This window comes from Gallus gallus, chromosome 5 (genome assembly GCF_016699485.2).
Source record: "Gallus gallus isolate bGalGal1 chromosome 5, bGalGal1.mat.broiler.GRCg7b, whole genome shotgun sequence".
In the NCBI taxonomy this organism is placed as follows: Eukaryota; Metazoa; Chordata; class Aves; order Galliformes; family Phasianidae; genus Gallus; species Gallus gallus.
This window is the reverse complement of record NC_052536.1, coordinates 37,513,941-37,536,094: the sequence shown is the minus strand read 5'-3', so window position 1 is coordinate 37,536,094 and position 22,154 is coordinate 37,513,941. Positions and strand designations below refer to the sequence as shown.

General features: G+C 43.7%; 1 protein-coding gene across 7 annotated transcripts; it reads left to right on the top strand.

The window, feature by feature from the left end:
* The first annotated feature begins 28 nt into the window (after positions 1 to 28).
* Positions 29 to 22,059, top strand: AREL1 (apoptosis resistant E3 ubiquitin protein ligase 1). Of its 7 annotated transcripts, none has more exons than XM_040701853.2 (21): positions 29 to 86; positions 3,546 to 3,807; positions 4,714 to 4,838; positions 4,928 to 4,987; positions 5,631 to 5,827; positions 7,521 to 7,758; positions 8,706 to 8,875; positions 8,957 to 9,137; positions 9,857 to 10,104; positions 11,779 to 11,856; positions 12,718 to 12,859; positions 13,253 to 13,374; positions 15,083 to 15,158; positions 15,519 to 15,628; positions 16,479 to 16,658; positions 16,797 to 16,922; positions 17,115 to 17,244; positions 17,329 to 17,387; positions 17,566 to 17,655; positions 18,550 to 18,725; positions 18,906 to 22,059. In XM_040701853.2, exons 3-21 carry the CDS (start codon positions 4,832 to 4,834, stop codon positions 19,006 to 19,008), a joined length of 2,493 nt encoding a protein of 830 aa, XP_040557787.1. In that variant the 5' UTR covers positions 29 to 86; positions 3,546 to 3,807; positions 4,714 to 4,831; the 3' UTR covers positions 19,009 to 22,059. The 7 variants fall into 7 exon arrangements, with proteins under 7 accessions (XP_040557787.1, XP_015143168.1, XP_015143171.1 ...); XM_015287682.4 differs by having other exon boundaries at positions 5,631 to 5,857; XM_015287685.4 differs by lacking the exon at positions 4,714 to 4,838 and having other exon boundaries at positions 5,631 to 5,857.
* The last annotated feature ends 95 nt before the right edge of the window (positions 22,060 to 22,154 follow it).

Below are 22,154 nucleotides of genomic sequence, written 5' to 3'. Positions count from 1 at the left end.
CCCTCTTGGGCGGACCGGGAGTGGCGTCACTTCCGGCCGCCGGCAAGGGGGCAGTGGTTTCGCACCTCTGTCAAGCGGGGTGCTCGGTAAGGGCGCTACCGGTTTGGGAGTGGGGCGAGGCGGGCGGTACCACAGAGCGTACGGGGCGGCACCTCGGGCTCAGGGCTACGAGCGCTGAAGACGAAGTGCTGTGACCGCTCTGCCTCTCGCTCGGTGCTGCCAGAGCCGGGCTCGGGGCTCTGAGCCGGGGGCCCCCGGAGGCCCGGAGCCCCTTCTGTTCGCGCTGACGGGCACCGGGCTGCGCGGAGGAGCAGTGGGTGCAACCCTTTAATAAGCTCGCTGGGCTGACGTGTGCTGGGAAACAGCGCCGTGCTGGCGGTGCTGTGCTGATGGACTTGGAATAGAGCAGCGGGGATGTTGGTACCTGTGCTTCTTTGGAGTGTTTGTGGCCCTCAGGCTTACTAAGCTGTGCTTTCTGCTGGCTGTGCAACTTGACCTGCAGCAGCCCTTCTGCACGGGGAAGGAAAAGCTTCTAATGTCCTTGGACTTGGGTTCTGGTGCCCTGTGCAGGAGGGCTGAGGCAGGCCTCGTGGCTCTTATCTTCGCTGTGAGTTTTTCTGAGGTTACTGAAACCTCTTGGTATCTCCCAAATGTGGTTAGTTTGTTTGGCATGCTGGTCACCAAATCAGCTCTGCAGTCCCAATGTACCACGTGAGAGATTCTTCCTGGCCCAGGGGAAGGGGCAGCCCATGGGAGGGCCCTGCAAAGCAGCGCCTGCTTGTTCTGGGAAATGGCTTGCTGTCCTCGTGGTTGTTCGCCTGCAGTGGGAAGTCCTTGGGCAGCTGACTGAGGTCTCCCTGTACTATTTTATTTTATAGTATTTTATTTTATGTTGCCAGTATTTCCTTGGGATTGCATGTAAATGCATGTGTGATAAATGCCAGCTCTGAAGAGAGAGGTGCAGATTTGTTCTGTGGAAACCTTTGTCACTGCTGTAGCTTTTGTCCTTGAGGGCTGAGTCTGCTCTGTGCCTTTTGAGCTGACTCTTCAGTCTTCCATGAGTGTATTTTAAAGCCAAGTTTTCATTCACATTTCTATTTGTCTTTCTGTACGTGCTTTAATTAATGTGAAAAAATACTGCATGTTCTTGCTTGAAGGAGAATTGTCTTGTGTGTGGTGTGTGTGGCATGAGATGCAGTGGCTGCTGGTGGTGGATGTTTGCATGCATGGATAGGGATGTTCTGCTCAGAGGTGTGGAGTTCTGTCACCTTAATGGTTCTGAAGCAATACCAAATTGCAGAAAGGCTTTTAAACCATTTTTAAACCCCAGCTGGCCCTGTAGCTATAGCCACTTGAATGTGGCATCGTTCTTGTGGCTCCTATGCACAGATACATTGGTGCTGCTTCCTGGAGCTTTGTGTTGTGTTCCCTTGATTTCACAGCAGCAGTAAGGCAAGCAAAATTTATTCTTGTTACTAGTCTTGTTTTCCTTTCTGCCTTGAGAGTGGCAACGGCACTAATGTTGTTCATCTTATGATTCCTGGCTGCCTATCCTAATTGTGCAAGGACTTCTCCTTGAGACAAACCACAATGAAGCTTTCTAAATCCCCGTTTTCCATGTAGGTGGCAGGAGACCATTGCCAGCTGTGTCCTTAAATCCAGATCACTGGAACCTGTAGGTCAATTCAGCATTTCTTAGCCTAGCTACAACGGTACCTTATGTTGCTGCTTTTATGAATTAGATTACCAGGTTGCAAGCTGGCAGTTCTTAGCATCAATACTGTTTTAATTTAGCTGTGTATGCTGCAACTTATCTTGAATAGCAGCTACTCACAGATGGGAGCTTTACCCAGGGCGCATCCTTAAAGCTGCTGCTGGCGTGTGTGTTCGAGGGAAGCTGACTGTGCCATGGCTGTTTCATCTCTGCTGGTCGCCCAGCTTGGCGCCTTGCCTGCCACTTCATGTGGAGATGATAGAATGAGAAGTGGCTGTGCTGACTGAGGGAGACGGCTTGCTGGATGCAGGGAATCATCCTGCAATCCCAAACAAGAGCATTCTGTTGTCTTCAGATACACCTGTAGTTGGAATTACAGCTCTTTTCTTTCTGGAGAGAGGCTGTTATTTGTGGTGTGGGGAGTTATGGGCCAAGAATAGTATGGGTAGATGAACCCGTGATGTCAGTTTGATGCTTTTTGGTGACCCAAAGAAGCAGGTTCTGTAAGATGCTGGGAGGGGATCTCACAGATTCTGAAGCATTGATAACTTTCTGTGAAATTCTGCAGCTGTGCAGGGAGGAATGACCCCTTTCACTGCCAAGCCACTAAGGAGCAGATTCAAGTAGGCATTTGTAGCTAGCGCATATAGGCAAGCACTGAGGACTTTGTACTTCAATGTTGTCTTGGAGATATACTGTGAAATAACTTAAACATCAAAGAAATTGCTAATCTGTGATTCTTAATATACAAAGATAAGAGTTCATAAACCTGAAACATTATTTAAGAGGAGAATAAGAACTTATGCCCCTGAGGACTGCAACACTGTTCGCTCAAACAGAGGAGAGAAGAAAATAGCAGTGTGGGTGGGACTCTTCCTGAGATGTGGGGGAGGAGAAGGCAGCGAGAGTCTGACTTCTGCAGCACAGTCAAAAATTCACCCGTTGTTTCTCCAATGAGTTAGAAAGCTTAGAGCCTGAGTGGAAGTGTGCAGCAGCAGTTGGCTTTTGATTATTGGGATGGAGAGAAGTAAGAGACATCTGAAGAGAAAGGTGGATGAAGGGGTATAAGAGAAGCAGTGACAGCCGATGGGATGGTATGACAGGCAAGAGGAGCACATCATTGGCATCCCTGCCAGAGGTGGAACTCTGAGAGAGCTGCCGTGGTGAGCCTGGATCCGTACGTTTCATTCTCGCTCCCTTATGTAATCTGTGTTCTGCATGCATGCATACTGACTCTGTAGGCTCTGTGGCTTATCTTCTGGCATATGTTCATGCTGTTAGATTTTATTTTCCTATTACTTTATTATTTTCAGTATTATTTTTGTTAGTTTACATTATTTTCGTTATTAAAATCGGAGTTCTGACAGTAAGATATGATTTAGGGGACCGTGCTGCTGAAACTGAAATGCCTTATGAACTTGTTTTCTGAACACTTAAAACATCAGCAAAAATTAGTTTAGGATAGTATAAGGCATCCTGTGGCATGTGTAGGCTTAGAGCCGTAACTGGTTCTCTGTGCTTTGAATAGCTCAGAGCTGCTTGGCTGCTCTGGGAAACCCGTGAGCCCGATGAAACCTATGGAGACAAGTTATTTATTTGCTTTTATTTCCATCTTGAACTTTCCAATTTCAGCAGATCATATGGAATGAGAGTGTTACATGGAGACTGAGAACATGTCGAAGCCAAGCACTTCATTGACTGATATCTTCATAGGATTGCTTCTGTGGATTTGACATCTAGTGATACTCTTGCAGTGCACCTCTCACCTGTTTGTACTTGCTAGACTTGTTGTCAGTGACAGATCTAGCTTTACTTTTTCTTCTTTTTCCAGGAAGGCTAGCAAACTACAGGCTACAGGGAGCTGTGCTTCAGGGCAACCTTCTTCCACAAAGAGGAAGAGATTGCTGTGCTCAGGTCCTCGCCTTTCAGCAGTTTTTCCTGTGATGCAAGTTCCAGGAGTTCCATTTTCTGTGACAGCCTTTTCTATGGCCTCTTTGTGCTGACATTTGCCCCACAGTTGGGCATAAGGAGGAAGGATGCTGAAGAATGGGTACCACCCTTTTGATTTTTAGAACATGAGCAGTTGCATAAAGGTAAGTGATTGCTCTTTAACCAGGGAGATGGAGTGTATGTGGGGGGCCAGCAAAGGGCATTTGCTGGGCTGGAAATGATGGCTGTTGTTGTGGCCTGGGGGGATATATGCCTCATTTAAGCCTTCTGCATGCTGGTGTCCATTGCTGCTGCTGTTGAGATGACTGCTGAATAATTCCTCCTTTGTGTATATATTCTTTTTTTTCTTTAAAGACAGTTTGAATGCACAATGTAGCTTCTCACTAACTGAATGGTGACTTGGTGAGCTATATTGGATGCATTAGTGTATGTCAAGTTGTTTGTCTGATTGTCACACGCATTTGCTGCTGCTGCTTGTTCCATCTGTCGGCTACGTCTTATCAACCATGAACATGTTGTTCAGGGTGTAGTCTTTTTACTACATGTTTGTTTAGCAACCCCCTCAGTGAGAATTTAATTTTAGATTGGTGTCTCTAAAAATTTCTGTTATCTTAATAGTGTACAAATCAAGGTTTTAGTTTGCGAGTTGATCAGCAAGAGTTTCTGCTTTTCAGGAGTGAGTATGCAGAGGTAGACACTTTTTCCTACTTTCTACAGTAGAGCCACAGGGCAGGAAAAAAGGAAAGGGATTCATCCCTGCCTTAGGAGGATTTTGTTTGTTCTGAACCAATCAGAATTGTCTTGTCCACATCCTTTTTATCCCATAGACTTTCTTCTAAAGTTGCTGGTTGAGGGTCAGTTTCTGTCCATTTTGGTGTTGGCTCTGTTATACACTTTGATGGTAGACTAGCATGACTTGATTCCTGGAGGTTTGAAATTTCCAACGAGTAGCTTTCAGATATTTTTGTTGAAGTCCTGCAGAATTAGCTCATCCTTCAGTACCCCAAACCCACTGTTTGTTTTTTGAAGATAATACATGGTCCTTTTAGGTCCCTGAATCGGAACAGGAATTTGTGATGGTGCAAGAACTGTTCCTTTTGGCACGCTGCTTGTATATTTCAGTCTTGTGGAACAATGCCTTAAAGATGTCCTGGGAGAGGAAGATAGATGATAGGTATTTGTCTAAGGAATCATAGACTAAATTTAGGCCAGTGTATGTGAGGAAGAGTTATTGGTCTGGACTTGGCCTATTTTGTGTTTTAGATGCAGCTGTGATCCTCGGCTGTGTGTCTCACCGAAGGGACCTGATGTTTTACATTATTGGTAAGTGAAGGAAAGGCTGCCACTGTGTTTGTTTACCTCTCCGTAGGCATTAGAGGAATTTATTGAAAGCCTTTGATTTCATGTTAGAGTCTACCTAACAAACATGAAGTTATTGTCACCCTGCACTGTGCCCTCCATTTGGCAGACTTGCCCCTTTACCATTCTTCTTGTTTCCAAAGTTCTTCCATTGACCTCACTCCTAAGCCATCCCCTTACTTTTTCTCTTCAGAACTAGTGTAGGGTTGTTGCCTCCATGATGCTTCTTAATTCAGGCTTAATGTGATGTCCAGGGTTTGTGTGGCTATCTGACTGTTTCCCTTAGAGAAATTTCTGTAGTTCTAATTTGCAACTCAGAGGGAATTTCGTGTTTTTGCTGGCCATGCCTGAGACTCTGTACCACCTTTGCCTATTTCTCCTCCACTTGCAATCATTTGCAGTGTTTTAAGGGATGTGTTGTTTTCTAACCTAACCTCTAGCATAACACAATCCATAAATGTTTGCACAATAGCTTCTGCCTTAAACATCTAATTTGCAGTTGAGTAGAATGTCATTAATAAAAGGCATCTTGGGATAAGGAGGATGTGACTTTGGTGCTTGATTCATCATGCTACTGCAACTACCATCTGTTTTCTCCTTGCTGCAGGTGGGATCACAGTATCTGTGGTAGCCTTCTTCTTCACCATTAAGTTCCTCTTTGAGCTTGCCGCACGTATAGTCAGCTTCCTTCAGCATGAGGACCGGGAACGCCGAGGGGAGCGAACTATTTATGACTACGTGCGAGGCAACTACCTGGATCCCCGGTCCTGCAAAATCTCCTGGGATTGGAAGGACCCCCATGAGGTGGGCCATAGCATGGCCTTCCGAGTGCATGTAAGGGAATATTTCTGTTTCCAAGCATCTTTGGGGCAGGGACGTAGGTCGGAGTTAGGGATGGGCTCTTCAAATGCTTTTTTTTTTTTTTAACTTTCTAATTGAGACCAACTTTGGAATAGGAAAGCTACCTGTTCTTGTATTCTACCCTATTAATGTGTTACAGAACTCTGTAAGTGCGTATCCAAGGTTTGCTCTCCTGTAAAATCTCATCACAGTCTCTGGAGGATCCTTGGAATAATCAGAGGAAACCTGGCTTGTCCTACTACTGCCTCCTTTGCTGGGAAGCAAGTGGGCTGAGCCTTGCCTTCAGCCGACTTGGTCATATATTTTGGTCATGCAGCTGAAGCTGGGAGCATGACACTGAGCATTTTAGCAACCCTAGAGCTGTAAAGCCTCATGGCTGTTCCCCACCTTACCAGAAGTTATTCTAAAAACTCTGAGTGTTACCCTTTTTGATCTGTAAAAGCTTGCCAAGGACTCCTGTTTTCCCCACCACTCCCAGAAGGCCAAGTTTAGGGGAATGGGTCAAGAATACAAATGAGATTCATGAGGGGCCTGAACACTGAGGGGCTGGAGCTATGTGGGGATCATTTGAACGGGTTTTGTTGAGCTCCTGTGTTTTCCACCCCACCTTACCCAGCCAGAAAGGTATCAAAGTAAGAAGAAAGTTTCAACTGTGTTACCATTTTGAGAAGGTGAGGAAAACCATTTTACTTGATGGTAAACAAGAAGGGGTTCTGACTCCAGAACAGAGAATTAAAGAGTTGAAACTGACTTGTTCTGTTCCTGCTATTTACATTTATTCTCTTTACCTCGCTGACTTATTCATGGCAGCTCCAGCAATCTGCTTGTGCACGCCACGCTTGTCTCACATTTGCTTAGTCCCTTATTCATCAACAGTATCTGTTGCATGCACTGGTTTCTCTCCCTGTCAGCCCATACACATACTACTTCAGGCCCTGCACTGTTTAGAAGCAGGGAATAATAGTAACTTTTTGCTGACTGGAGACTGTTTGCTGACAGCAGGCAGGAGCTACTCTGCAGGCTGCAAGCTCTTAGGATTTTGAGGTGTAATTCTTGCAAGGTGTAATTCTTGCAATTCTTGTAATTCATGCAAGGAAGTACTGGCTGAGGTGTATTACTTTCTAAAATTGGACAACTGCTGAGATGGAGCTGGCTGTGTCTAACACGTTTTCATGCTGATGCTTCTTATCAGTGTGGATTCAGTCAGCTCCTTCAATCAGCATCTTCTGCACAGTTTTCTATGTGAACTTGAGGAGAGCTTAGCTGAGCACAAGTGGACAAGATCTGCTTGTTTCTCTGAAAGGATGTGACTTTGCCTTTTTTCTTTGGGTAGTGGATTTTCTTGGTTTCTGTTCTGATGCACGCTAACACTGCAGAGAAGTGCCCAGAGGCATGTTCTTTTTGGGTCACTCATGTGAACCCCAGCTGAAAAGAGAATGAGGTTTCTCAATGCCTACTTGTGCCGTTTGTCTGGGAGAACACAGCCTGTGTGTCAGAGCTGTCCATTTTTTTTTTTTCTGTTATGCTGAGCTGGGGTTCTTGTGCTTGTTTCCCCCTGGTTGCAAAGCAACTTGCTTTCTGTCTCTCTGTGCACTGCATTTTTTTGCTGACCTGGATTTCTCCATTTCCCATGCAGTTATTCTATAAGAATGGGCAGCCCTTCCCTGCTCACCGGCCTCTGGGGCTGCGAGTTCACATCTGCCATGTGGAACTAGCAATTGATATTCCTGTAACCCAGGAAGTTCTTCAGGAGCCTAATTCCAATGTGGTGAAAGTGGCCTTCACTGTGCGCAGGGCTGGGAGATATGAGATCTCTATAAAACTCGGTGGCTTGAATGTGGCCTACAGCCCCTACTACAAGGTGTTTCAGCCAGGTAAGGTCTAGGTAGCCCTGTAATGATTCAAAAAGTAGATGTGGAATTACTGAAAGGAATTAGGTGTATATATTTCCAAATAAATAGGTAGGTGGCTAGGAAAGGGTTACCTTTCACGATTTTCCTCTTGCCATGTATAAATCTCAGCAACAGACCTGTGATTAAAATGTACTTTCTACGACTAGAACATGGCAAAATAGAAACTGCCTTATAGAATAAGTCATTAGTTCTTAAGCTCTCTAACCATTTGTGGCATATTCTCAGTTCTGTAATAATTTCTTTATGATCCATCTAACAGTCAGAGAATGTTTTTTGCAAAGGTATCCTGTACTGGAAATGCTGCTGAAAATACTGCCTTGATTTGATTCCTTTCCTTTTTTGAATATCCCACTCTATTTCTCTGAGCTGCTTCTTTTTTATCCTTTTAATTTTTTCTTCTACTTTTGCTTTTTGAAACCCATCAGAATCTTCTATATTTCATGCGCATTTTCACTGAATGTACCTCTATTAAGTTGCATTATAAATAGATAGAAAGCTTCCTAAGATAACTCTTTAGAAAGAGGAAGCTCAGATTTAATTCAGATAACCTTCAGGATTAATTTTGTTTGATAAACTGAGTTTGCAGGTTTCCTTGGATGCCAGCTGACTTGTGCTTTGTAACTGCAGTGTGGGCAAGCTTCTGAGCTGAAGGTCAGAATGAAGAAAAAGGCATTCTTTGGAGGGCTGGTGGCTGATCGGGTTTGCTTTACCAGTATTGAGATTCTGATCCAAGGCGACCCCATTGCCTCATGCTATGCGTTTCAGTGCTCAGTTTCTTTGTTTTTTGGATCTAAGGACATAAAATCTTTTGGGAGTTTTATCAGTTTTCAAGCAGATTGTGCCCCTCGTTGCTTTTCCTTTGTAGCAGCACATGGGATTCTGACTCTGAACTGTTGTTTCTACTCCAGGGATGGTGGTTCCCTCCAAAACCAAAATTGTTTGCCATTTCTCCACTCTGGTGCTGACCTGTGGGCAGCAGCACACCCTGCAGATAGTTCCCAGAGATGAGTATGACAATCCCACCAGCAATTCTGTGTCCCTGATCGATGAGCACAATTACAGCCTCTCCATCCATGAGGTGAGTACAGCTTCATCCCTTGCGAACTGATTTGACGTGAGCAAGAGAGAATTGTCCTCTATTTTGTGTTTTTCTGTTTAGCTGGGTCCTCAAGAAGAAGAGAACTCTGACGTTGTGTTTGAGAAATCTGTGGTATCCAACCGGCAGACTTGCCAAGTGTTCTTCCGATTCACCTTGCACTGTAGAGGGTGTTTCCATGCCTGCATCTCCTACCAGAACCAGCCCATAAGTAATGGTGATTTTGACATCATTGTTCTAAGTGGTGAGTCAGGAACTGCTCAGTGTTTATTCTCTGGGTGCCCTGTTGCAGAACGCTATGTGCAGTCTTGTAGCAGAGCTAAACTTAGTGTTGCTGCCGGCAAGCCATGCTTAATTGCTCAAGGAATACCTATTCTTTTAAAAATGCTAAGCTAAATGGATTTCTTGCTGACAAGGGAGATCTTGGAAGACTGATGTTCTCTGTACATTCAGCAGATAAAACCATGTGTGTCCTCTTGCATGTCTCAGGGGATTTACTTCTGAAATTAGGCAACTTTTATTGTTTCCTAGTATCTTGCATCTGAGCCATACAGTAAGTGATCTAGCTATGTAGTGTATACTGAGCTGTAGTGATGAAGATCACTGTATGAAACCTATGTGCTTTTGTTGTTGCTTGAAGTATTTGGTTGCTTGTTTCTTTAAGAAAATAGCCAAAAAACAAACAAAACAAAACAAAAAAACCCCAAAAACTAGTCACAGTCTGAAACCAGGGCAGGCAAGATGCTACCTTGAAATTTTTCCATCCTATTCCTGTTTTCACTTTAGCAATTTCATGTCGCCGGGTTTTTCCTTGGATGTTAGCCTTCTGTTTTTTGTATTTTTTTCTTTTCCTTTTACTCTGACTACTTTAAAGCTGGATTAATTTGTCTTGTTCTATGCATTCTCTACTTTTTGGTTCTGGGCTGCACTAAGATTTATACAACCCTTATTTACTTCCTTCAGAGAATGAGAAGAACATCGTAGAACGCAATGTCTCCACCTCAGGTGTCAGTATTTACTTTGAAGCTTACCTTTATGAAGCTTCTAGTTACACCAACACCCAGTGGCACCTTCCACCAACACACCTAAGCTCCTCCCAGCGCCGTCCTTCTACTGCTACTGAGGATGAAGATGAAGATTCTCCTTCTGACAGTCAAACTCCTGAGAAAGTGAAGAAACCTAAAAAAGTGTATTGCTATGTGTCTCCTAAGGTAAAGACCACAAAGTTACCACCCTTAAGAGCATTCCCTGTACCCTACACCTTAATTTCAGATTTAGGTGCTTCAAATCTGGATAAAGTTTTGCCTATGGATAGACAGCAAACATAAAGATCATGACTGAGAACTTCTTGAAGTTTTAGGATTCTGTTTTTCCAGGTCTCATCAAAGCCTTATGGGAATCTTGTCACTGATTATTCAGTAGACTTTGGCCTTTCCTTTGCTCTGTTCAGGTCAGACTTGCAAATCCGTTTCTCAGTTTCTTATACCTCTGGACTTGAACTAAGACACTTAATAGGTTTTATGGCTTTGCCTGTCTCTTTTCTTGAAAGTTACTGGTAAAGCAAAAGAAAAAAAAGTAGTCAGAGGATGAAGTGTGGATAAGTAGAAGGAACAGAATTCAAGCAAGTCAAGACAAAATGAGAATTCCCTTATTATGAGAATGTTAGCATAAACCATTACCCCTTCTTATTGCCTCTGAGCTTTCAGGGGAGCTAGAAAGAAAATACCACTAAATCTGCTAATAAATTCACTTTGCAAATCTATTAATCTGAATGCATGCTGAAAAATGCAGTGATGAGTATCAGTGTAAAAGGCTAATCTAGGAATTGTTTCTCTAACAAAGAGAGAGAGAACTGTGAAACAGTTACATGATGGAGGATGTTGCTGGAGATTTCTGGATCTCTACAGCATGCACCATGAAGAACTGACTTTGGGAATGAGTTGCTGGGCCCTTAGGAACTTTGAATCCTTTTATTCTTGGAGAGTCATTCTGGAATTCTGTAGGCTTTTCTGTTGTTGTTTGCTAAAGGAGATTCCCAGATGTGGGTACCAATGCAGGTTCCCTTCGGATGCCAAAGTTAGTAATGCATTTTCTGATGCTTGTGTAACTGTATCCCTGGATCTCTCTATATATGCCTAGAGCATCTGTCTTGTACGATAGATAACTGTTACTGTGCTGCTATTTAAGATGTTCCTGTTCATATTTGCTCAGTTTCTGTTGCATAATTGTTCAATGGAGAAATGCCACTCATCATTTTTTCTCTAGTTACTGCAGCTAGAACAGGCTTGTGCAAAGAATGATTTCATTTTTCTTCAGATGATGCTAAAATTTCATCTCAGCTTACTCTTCAGAAGGTGACAGTTCCACAGTTAGCAGTTATTTGTTTTCCAGAAATGAACTGGAAAGAAGTTTCTCCAAATCTCCTGGATTTAGCAATTACAAGTGTTTTTCCAAAATAGTATGAAATGGTTGTGAAAATTAAGGGAATGGTAGCCAGAGTTTTGGTAGGCAGGATGTGACTTTTTTCCGGACCATTTTTTGTCCTTGTGTTACAATGTTGTCCTGAATTCAGCCTCTCAAGGGTACTTACATTGAGTACTCTATGATGAGGCTGGTGATATTCTACTGAACACAATGGCTTATTGCTGTATAATTTGTATCCCACATGCGTTGCAAGTGTTCATGGTCAAGTGTTGCTAACAAGTGAAGCTTCTGTGTGCTGTTGCCAGTTTTAAAGGCTTTTAAACATTGTACCAGAGAAAACATGTCATCAGTCTTTGCAGAAGCCTCACTCTGGGTTTGTTCTGTCTTTCAAGTGGCTTAGGGGAACACCCCTTAATGGTACGAGAGACCTTTAATGTTTTATTTTCCTTGTGGTTACTCAGCAATTCTCAGTGAAAGAATTCTACCTGAAGATCATTCCGTGGCGCCTTTTCACCTTTCGAGTATGTCCTGGTACAAAGGTGAGTCTCTCCTTGTGAGAAGTCCTTGTGAGTGAGAACCTGTTTTTTATCCCTTTTGGAGAGAAGGGTTTTTACCCACAGAGCGAAGCTTTGCTGTGTAAAATTCAGACTCTGGAATACTGTTTCACTGCCTAAATTCTGCTATTTTTTGAGTAGGAACTACTAGTGTTAGTCCTTCCTGCCTTTTGTCCCAGTTAGAGGCAAAAAATCATGACTTCTCTTGTATTTGTATTGTTTTCCTCATAACCTTGCTAAAATACTGTGACTGTGTTGGCTAAGGAACAAGCATTGAAACAGACTCCCAACTGGAGTCCAGATATTTGGAAGCAGTTTTCTTGTTAACTACATCTGCATGAGTGAGCAGAGAAGATCTGAGAGTGCAGGTGGTCTTGTTCTGTCTGCTGAATGTACTGTTGCAACACCTCTCCTATGAGGAGAGGCTGAGAGAGCAGGGACTGTTCAGCCTGGAAAAGGCTCTGAGGTGACCTGATAGTGGCCTTTCAGTATCTACAGGAAAGACAGGGGACAGTCCCTTTAGCAAGGTCTGTGGTAATAGAACAAGGGGAAATGGTTTTAAGCTCAAAGAGGGTAGATTTAGGTTAGATATAAGGAAAAAATCTTTTATGGTGAGTGTGGTGAGGCACTGGAACAGGTTGCCTGGTGATGTGGTTGATGTCCCATCCCTGGAGACTTTCAAGGTGAGGCTGGATAGGGCCCCGGGCCTGATCTAGCTATGCGTGTCCCTGCTGGTTGCAGGGGAGCTGGATTAGATGGCCTTCAGAGGTCCATTCCAACTGTAAGGATTCTATGATTCTTTTATCTGCATCGTACTTACCATTTCTTGCATCTTTTTGCTTCTAGTTTTCATATCTTGGTCCTGACCCTGTGCACAAACTACTGACACTGGTGGTGGATGATGGGATCCAGCCCCCTGTGGAGCTCAGCTGCAAGGAGAGGAACATCTTGGCAGCCACCTTCATTCGCTCTCTGCATAAAAACATAGGTAAAAGGGTTGGGAGGTAGGTATAGTAGTTGGGAAGTTAGCACTTGAGTCTGCTAGTTATGCTTGGCAATGAAGTGTCAGCACTGAATAAACTCTGAGAATGCAGTGATTCCTGGAGTCTTGTATTCTGTTACTGTTGGTGCTTTCAGTGAATATATTTCATTGTGCCAGCTGTTCCTATTCAGTTTGGCTTTCCTGTAATGCTCTTTTAAAGCACACCTGTGAGTATTTGAATGTTAGCAAGAATAACTACAAACTGTCTTTAGAGTTCTGTCCCATATGTTGCTGTAACAAACTCATCCTCGGGCTGTAAAGCAGTTAGGCTTAGGAATGCCTTCTAACTGTTTCAAGCATTGCCAGCTCAGACCTGACCCTAACTTTCACTGTTCTCAGGAGGCTCAGAGACCTTCCAGGACAAAGTGAACTTTTTTCAACGAGAACTGCGTCAAGTGCATATGAAGAGACCTCATTCAAAGGTCACGCTGAAGGTCAGCCGTCACTCTCTGCTGGAGTCGGTGAGTTGAGTGTAGAGGTCACCTCAGTCAAGTCCAGAGCTACCTCCATCCTTTTTCTTCATGTCAATACTTAAACAAATCCAAACTGGCACTTAGTAGGGCTGCCACACAAAAAATGATTAGTCCTTTTGCTTGCTGGCAGATGCCAGTAGAAAGCTGGACACTGGAAGAAGAAGAAAATCTTAAGGTAGCTCCTTTGTGTTCAGATTCTGTAACATGTTGGATGCTGTCTTGTTTCTCTGCAGCCAGTAAGATGTTGTCTGTTTATTTAGTAATGAGGATACTTCAGCTCTGATTAAGAAAAAAAAAATAGAGTAAAGCAGGCCCTGAGAAATGTCTCGTGTAGATGCTTGCATGACGTGTAAATGTAGGAATGCTGGTACTGTTGTCCCAGTTTTACACTGGGGCTTGAGGCTCAGAGAGAGACCGGTCATCTGAACTGGATCTGGGGTCAGAACCTAAGAATTCACAAGTCCTTGTTTACTCTTTTTTCTATAGAGCTGTTCAGTGATTGAGCTCTCACATCAAGTATTACTGAGCTGCACGCATACACTGATGAGTTTGTAGCCATCAAATATTCTGCAGAGTCCTTGATTGAGTCTTCACTGAAGCTGATCTGATCTGATATCTTCATGTAATACATTTCTTAACTGACATTCTAAATACAGTGTAAACAGAGCAGGCAGTTATCCTGACTTATTGCTTCCATATGTCTCATAACAGAAATGTTATGAAGATGGAAAAGAACATTTCTGGGGAAAGCAGGACTGGCTGAGATTTCTTTTGATTTATATTCAGTAAATCCATGTTTTGGATTATTTTTTGCACGTACAAGCTTGCACTGTTTACAAGATTATGTTTCAGTTAATAGCTTGATGCAGAATGACATTAGTCATAGAAATACTATTAGAAGGGTTTTGTCCTGTTATTTTTGGAATTCTTGCACCATCATTTGCACTGGTGTTACAGCCTAGTAAGACAAAATAAATTCAGTGCCATAGTAATAAATATAAGTTCTAATGTACAAGACTGACAGGCATGAAAAATATGAGCAGTGCTTATCCCAAAGAATTGACTAGTATGGTGCCTAACATGTTTCAAGATGGACTAAACCAAGGCAAACTGTATGGTTGAGGACTGCTGTATAATGGTTTTCCTTTAATTGAAATCTATAATTGGGACAAAAGAAGTTCTAGGTACCTGGAAGATTGTTGCTTCTTTGCACTGTGACTTGCTTTAAGTGTGAACTCAGTGAACCCTTCAAGCTATTTTCTAATGTTCTCTGAAAGATTCCTTTTTTAATCTGACTCGTGGGCTGAAAGTGCTTTATAGAAATTGCTCCTACCCACAAGCATTTTAATACTTTAAACAATACTGCAGTCTTGGGAGGGATACATCTGGGTTGTGCTAAGACTGTTGTTTTTAAACCTCATACTGGTTTTAAGGTGAACTAGATTTGTGTGGATAGTGCTTCTCTCCTTCTCTTAATAGAGAATGAGTAATTGACTTCTATGGCTTTCAACAAGTAGGAATTAGACCTCAGGAGTTCCTAGTTCTCGGTTTTGTACTTTAAAGTACTGAACTGTTTCTTATGTTCTGTGTAGTTTCACTTGTCCATCCACATGTGCAGTATTGGTTACAGGATGCCAAGCAGTAACAGCTGCTGCTATTTTACCTTTTATTTATTTATTTATCTATTTATTTGCAGTCTTTTAAAGCAACACGAAATTTTTCTGTTTCTGACTGGAGCAAAAACTTTGAAGTTGTTTTTCAAGATGAAGAAGGTGAGTTATCCTGTGACTTTATTTGAGGAGGAAGTAGAGTTCTTAGTCTGAAGTTCTGGTTTCATGTGGTCTCTGTCATCTGTGGTTTTCTAGCTCTCACCTTCTCGTGGATGTTGGTGAATTAACCTTCTGATAGTATCTATCCCCACTTCAGATAGAGGCCTGAGGCTTAAAGTAAAAATGTGTCTATCAGGACTCAGAGAACAGAACTTAGTGTGCTGGGGTCGCTGTCTACTGCTTTTTTGCTACAGAATGCTGTTCATTGAGATGAGTTCTCTCATCAGGTAGTACTGAACTGCATGCATGAAACTCTTGAACTGATGACCTGTGGGTGATGACTGAACTTATTTTGTCTTGTAGCTCTGGATTGGGGAGGTCCACGCAGAGAGTGGTTTGAGCTCATCTGTAAGGCATTATTTGATACCACCAGTCAACTCTTTACCCGCTTTAGTGATAACAACCAGGCCTTGGTGAGTCTGCAGTTTTCTGTTTTGAATAGTCCAAACTCTGCGTTGGCATGCTGCTGGCTAAATAACATTGCTGCTAAATTCAGTAAGAAGTGTGCAGCTTTACCCATCCTTTAGAAGGCCTGCCTAGTTGCTTTGGTTGTCTTTCTCAAAGCTTTGCTTAATGATCTGAATCCACTGAAATGTGGAAAGCTGGTTGAAAAGCAGAGGGTAGCCACTGCCAGAGAATATAGGGACTCCAAGTGCATAATAACACGCATACAGTTTTAAGATAGGCCAGGCAGTTTAATTAACTATGAGCGTAGCAAGAGAACATTTGGGTAGTCAACAGGGCCAATTACCTGCCTCTGGGTGGGATGGAAGAAGGAATCAAGCAGTGAATTCTATGTCAACGTGGAGAGATGGATCTTGGTAGAGTCTGTAGGAATGGCACATCTGGTATTTTCTTAGCTCAGACTGATAGCTTTTAGTCAGAAAGAAAGTTATTTTAGTTAGGACAAACTTAGCCAAACCTTTCAGACCTTGAGTATTAATAATTTTACCACTATACCAGTCAGCAGGGAAGACTACATTTTTGGGAAAGAGTAGATGTTGTCAGAGTGTCCGGATGTTTTATTGGGTCTGAATGTTTCAGAATCCATTTGTACCTTAACACAGCCTCTGACCTGTGAATGTGGAACAGTTCATGTTCTTCTTCATAGGAAGGCTCAGGCATTTCATTTCTGTTGCTTGGCTCTGAGGGTATTACCTTGAATTTCCTTGGGCACCTAGTGAGATGCAACTTAAACTTGAAGTCTCATAGCTACTAGCTGTGATAGCGTTGTCTGGTACTTGACTATTTTATTCTTTACAGGTGCATCCAAATCCAGGGCGTCCCACGTATGTACGACTCAAGCTGTATGAGTTTGCAGGCCGCCTAGTAGGAAAGTGTCTTTATGAGTCATCACTGGGAGGTGCTTACAAACAACTGGTGCGAGCTCGTTTCACCCGATCCTTCCTGGCTCAGATCATAGGACTTCGTATGCACTACAAGGTAAAGCTTCCCAGCGTTGTCTGAAAACGTGATCTGGGAAACAGATGAATGTTAGTGTGGTAGAAGCGTATCCAGAATCCTAACTAGCAAAAATCTCTCTTCTTTCTCATGTTCCTTCCTTCCTTTTTTTCTACTCAGTATTTTGAAACAGATGATCCAGAATTCTATAAATCAAAAGTTTGTTTCATACTGAACAATGATGTGAGTGAGATGGATTTGGTCTTTGCTGAAGAGAAGTACAGTAAAACAGGACAATTGGAGAAGGTGAGAAAGGCAGTTCCTGAAGGTGGGACAGTTCAACCCCTTCCACCTGTACCAGGGGAGGCTGAAAACTTTGTGTGCCCTAGAAAATGGACCTTGTGCTGGGCATTAGCCAGGGGGGTTTGCTCTGGTTGGGACTTCAGGCTTGGAGAATGCTGCTGGTCACACTCATGTCAAGTGATCTTCTGTTTTCAGGTGGTTGAACTGGTGACAGGAGGGGCTCAAGTACCAGTAACAAATGAAAATAAAATATTTTATCTGAATCTACTTGCACAATACAGGCTGGCCAATCAGGTTAGAGAGGAGGTGGATCACTTCCTGAAAGGTAACACGCTGTCTGCTCCCCTCTCTTTTCTGCCCTCATGCCCCAAGGGCTAACACTTTGCTCTTCTCTCCTCTTTTCTTCCAGGTCTTAATGAGTTAGTTCCTGAGAATCTACTGGCTATTTTTGATGAAAATGAGCTTGAGGTAATCACTGCCTTCCTAAGCATGTCTACCCTTACATTGCCTCCTCTCTAACAAATGAAGAGATTTCTGATGTGGAATAATGTCAACATGTTTATTTTCTAAGCATTTATAAATCAGACAGTAGCTGTCTTTTTGTTTCTTGAGCTTCTGACTTTGACTGCCATCTCTTGCCTTTCAGCTGCTTATGTGTGGTACTGGAGATATCAGTGTCTGTGACTTCAAGGCACATGCAGTAGTGGTAGGAGGATCCTGGCACTTCCGTGAGAAGGTAAGTGATAGGGTTTCTACCTCCTGTTTGCTGTTACTGGTTAGCCCAGCTACAGCAGAAGACAAATTAAACTGGAAACAGCTTTGCTTTCTTGGTTGGAAATTCGGCTTCCAGAAAGATAAACAGGAAGATCTGAGTCAAGAGTAATACTACGAGTATTATGAAATAATGTTTAATCAAGTACAAGCAGGAAAAAATTAGCAGCAGCAGTCCTTTTACAAAAAGCCAACAATGTGCTAATTAAGAGCAGTTCAGCAGGGATTTGAGAGGAAGTGGTGGGAATTGCTGCTAGTGGGGATGCTTTAAGATCACGATTGCAGCCCACGTGGAGCGTTTGGAATTCAGTGCTACAGTAGACTACTGATGTAGTAGTCTAAATTTGTACCCTTTAAATCTTCCTAGTGGGAACAGTATGGGAATGTAAGCCACTTCCGTTAGAAAAATAATGGAAACTTCTAAAACACCCAAGCAGAAGAGAGATGGGAGTACAAGCTACTGTCTGTAAGCACTGGAATGGTTTTACCTTCCCGCAAAAGTAGCGGAGGGTGTGAAAAAGCACAAGATGAGCATAGCACAAGAAGCAAATGAACTTCTGTATAGACAACCAACTACGTTTACAACACAGATATTTCTAAAAATAAATAAAATCTGTGGGGGAAGCAGAAGTCTTTCTGCCTTAAGGGAAAGAAGTGGTGGGAAGAGGTGTTGTGAGACTTCTTTTAACTTAAAGAAACGATGTAATCCTTGTCCCTGTCTCATCCTGGTAACAGCAAATTGTTACTGTTATTAGAACGTTAGGTTGCGAGATAAATTGACTGATCTTCTTGTGATCTGCTTACGGGCTTATCTGATTTGTTTACCTGACCTGGCTTTACCTTTACTGTTTCCTAACAGGTCATGAGGTGGTTTTGGACTGTGGTCTCCAGTTTCACGCAGGAGGAGCTGGCTAGGCTGTTACAGTTCACAACTGGTTCATCCCAACTGCCTCCAGGAGGGTTTGCTGCACTTTGTCCATCTTTCCAGATCATTGCGGCTCCAACTCACAGTACCTTGCCGACAGCTCACACTTGGTAAATATCCCAGAGTGATAGGACTTCCTGCACTGTGCTTTGGGCATGATGCTAGCTATTTGTGATGGGCAAGCAGTGTGTAATATATGTGGGACACTTGCGTTAACCCATCTAAAATCAGCTGATGGGGACGGCTCCTTTTTGATCTAGTCTGAATGGGATTTTTCTTTTGTCTTACAGTTTTAACCAGCTGTGCCTCCCAACCTATGACTCCTATGAAGAAGTGCACAAAATGCTGCAGCTAGCTATCAGTGAGGGTTGTGAAGGCTTTGGCATGCTGTGATTTCCCCTTTCCAGGAGGCCATTTGGCCATTGTTCTTCATGGCAAGAGCCAGGTTCAGTCCCTTAGCTGTTCTCCTTCCCCTCACCTGGGCAATGGGGGCAGAGCAAAGACTCTGTGTAAAGGAATTTGTCATCCAGAAGTTATGTGGCCTTTCTGTATCTTAAATATGTCATCAAGAGTCCATCATTTTCCCGTCCTTCATTCTCCCTTTGGTTCAGTGTGAAACAACAGAAGGAGTGTGGTGCATTCATCAAGGAGACACTGTGCAGGATTACCCTGTACACCCATCCATCTGTGAGATGACGTTCATGAGCAGAAGTTGCAGTGAGGTGCAAACAACATGCTGAGCTGCCTTTATTGTAGCTCTCAGGGAAGAAGGGGGAAGGCCATTGTGGAGCTCTGCTGGAAACCTGGCTCATAGGAAGCCTTAGTACTTTCCATGTCTTGGCTCAGCTCCCTCACTGACGCACCCCAACAGCTCATCTAACTCAATCACTCAAGAAGGGTGCAGAATGGTTCCTTCTTTCAGCACCTGGCCCTAGAAGAGTTTCTTGTTCTCCTTCTCCATCTTGCTCTGGATGCTGTTGTCTGTCACCTGTGCCACAGAGAAAAATGGGCAGTCTCCCTCACTGGAGGGGGTAGCCCAAAGGGGAGAGCAGTCTCATCAGAGCACAAGCGCTGGCCCTGACAGTCATTCTGTACTACCTCCACCAGGGTCCAGCAGCAGAAGCGTCCTTCTCCAGCAGCAGCTGGTAATGAGCCTTTGCAAATGAACTGGAAGAGGAATTTCTCCTCCATTGAATGTCTATGATAGTGATTCATGATGTTGCACAGGAAGCTGTCCCATGCCCTTGCCTTCTTTCTCCTTCCTCAGGAGAGGGGGCACGGGCACGACTGTGATCCCTTATTGCTGAGCACCAATGCCTATCCCACGTTCACCTTCAGGGGTATATATGTTGTGTAAGAACAGTGACAGGTCAGTAAGCAGCTACAATATACATTGGTCTTGTGTTTGTTGTTGGGGTGATGGCTCTGGGCAGAATGCCGTACCTGCACCCAAGCATCCCCCAGCGTCTTGGCTTCTACCTCTGTCGTGCAGCAGCCTGAAGCTTCTCTTTCTTTACTGCATTTCAGGCAGGGTTTCCAGAGGGTTCTTGGTGCCTGGAGAGCAGCTGGCTTTTTGTCCTCCCAATCTTCCTGCCTGCTCTTTCTTGAGCTCTCCTTTCCTGCTGCTCCATTCAGGGCTGCTGGCTTTCCAGCAAAAAAATGTAAATTGGAACTTCATTCGAATGATCACTCAACAGCCTGCATGATAGTATACTGCACTCACCATTGTATGACTTGTGGGGAGAGGAGTGGACAGACCAGCATGATTGGGTTGTGTTAGCTTGGCAGTTTCTTCAGCCTTTCTTAAGGAAAAAGAGGAAAGGAGTCTGTGAATGTTTGTAGGTTCTTCAGTGAAGCAAAATTTTTGAAGATCTTCTAAGTGCTCAACAGTCTTTTAGTTCAGGTCAGGAGATGCAGGCATGCTGCATTGCTACTGCCTGCAATTTAAGCTTTCACTGGATTATGGAATGGCTGGATTTCTTCCAGAGCGACGTCTCAAACTGGCACCCCTGAGCTAACTTTAGAACACTGTATTAAATAAAAAGTCACATCATCCTCCTTAGCCCCCTTTTATCCTTGAGCTGATCCAGGCGTATTTCTGCACACTATGGATTATTTTTTTCTTTAGATAAGTATATGCTTTTTCAGTGTACCTTAGTTGAATTGGCTGGGAATTTGAGGAAATGTTCTACATCTAGAGGATGTTCTTACTAAGGCAGCATCTTACCTATTGTTGGGCTGTGCAGAAAGAAACAAGCCATTTTGGTGCCAAAAAACAGCAAGCTGAGCATTGAGTCTACTCAGGGGGATTTCTTTGCCTTGTGAATTCATTCTGCCACAGGCGCTGAGGTGCTAGGAGATTGCCAGCTTGAGAGATTGCCACCATTGCGCTCTGACAGATCACTGCAGTAGGATCTGGACTCCCTTTTTAGTGCAGGCTTCTTTGTGCAAGGTCCTGACCTTTGGGTAGAGAATGCAGTACTAGTTTTGTTTGTGCTGCGGATGGCTTCCATGGTCACCGCAGCTGTGGCTGTGTTCTCTGTGCCACCACTTGACTGCTTTCTCTAGGGATCGAGAGAAGGTGGCTGTGCTTGGCTTAGCTCCTGTTTGTTGGGAGGTGAGCCTGGTGCTCTTCCCACATTGCAGCCTTGTCTTGCAGTCTCACCCGGTGGAAATGTTTCCAGCCTTGTAGCTATGGACCAGGTCTGCCAATGACATCTTCCTCAGGAATTCTCCCTTCTTCTACTGAGCTGGACTGCTTTACTCCAAGGACAAAGTAGCTGGACATTGGGCACTCTTCCTCTGCTGGAAGGAGCTCCTAAAATCTTCGTGCATTGCAGCCAGCGTCCCATGCTTCTCAGAAACTATACAGAGCCAAGGAATTTCTTCTCAACACAAGTGCAGGCAGAACTGTGATGGGTGCAGGTACTCTTAGTCAAATAAACCCATTTCCATGTTGACACAGGCCCCTGGTTGGTTCCGTGTTCCTGGGATCCGTCACAGTGTTTCTAATCTTGTCTCTAGCTTTATACTCTTTTCCAAAGTGTTCACTTTTTATGCTGCCCTTGACACTGGCAGCAGGGATGCGCTCTGGTTACCTGTACTATATGTTTCTTCTGACAGAGGCTTGTTACTTTTCTTTTTATCCTTATTTATTCCCAACTTACTAGAGGCACTTATGTAGAAAGTTTTAGGACCCCGGTGCCGTGTCAGACAGTTCCGTGTTTCCTGAAGTTGCTTTGAGGTGCAGAGGGTCTGGCTTCAGCCTGCACCTGCAGACCATGTTGCATGTTTTTAGAAACCAGGAGCTGTGGATGATACAGATCAAATCCCAGTCCTCTCTGTTGAAGTTCTGGCAGAGCTCAGCCAAAATTCGGAAGCCTGTGGTTGTAGTAGCTGATTTTGTAAATAGTTTGTACAATAAATAAAATATTTTAAAAATGCTGCCTTCTCACTCTGTGTTCTTTCAGGGCTGGCGGAGGTAACCAAGCTGGTTAGTGCTGTCTGTGGATGAGGAGCCACATGGGGTCTCCCAATGT

What these genes read in the sequence shown, in the direction of transcription:
- AREL1 (XM_015287682.4), top strand. An exon ending in GTCACTCTCTGCTGGAGTCG is followed by an intron (nt 13,375 to 15,082) that starts GTGAGTTGAGTG and finishes ATTTATTTGCAG; the next exon opens with TCTTTTAAAGCAACACGAAA. An exon ending in TTGATGAAAATGAGCTTGAG is followed by an intron (nt 17,388 to 17,565) that starts GTAATCACTGCC and finishes CTTGCCTTTCAG; the next exon opens with CTGCTTATGTGTGGTACTGG.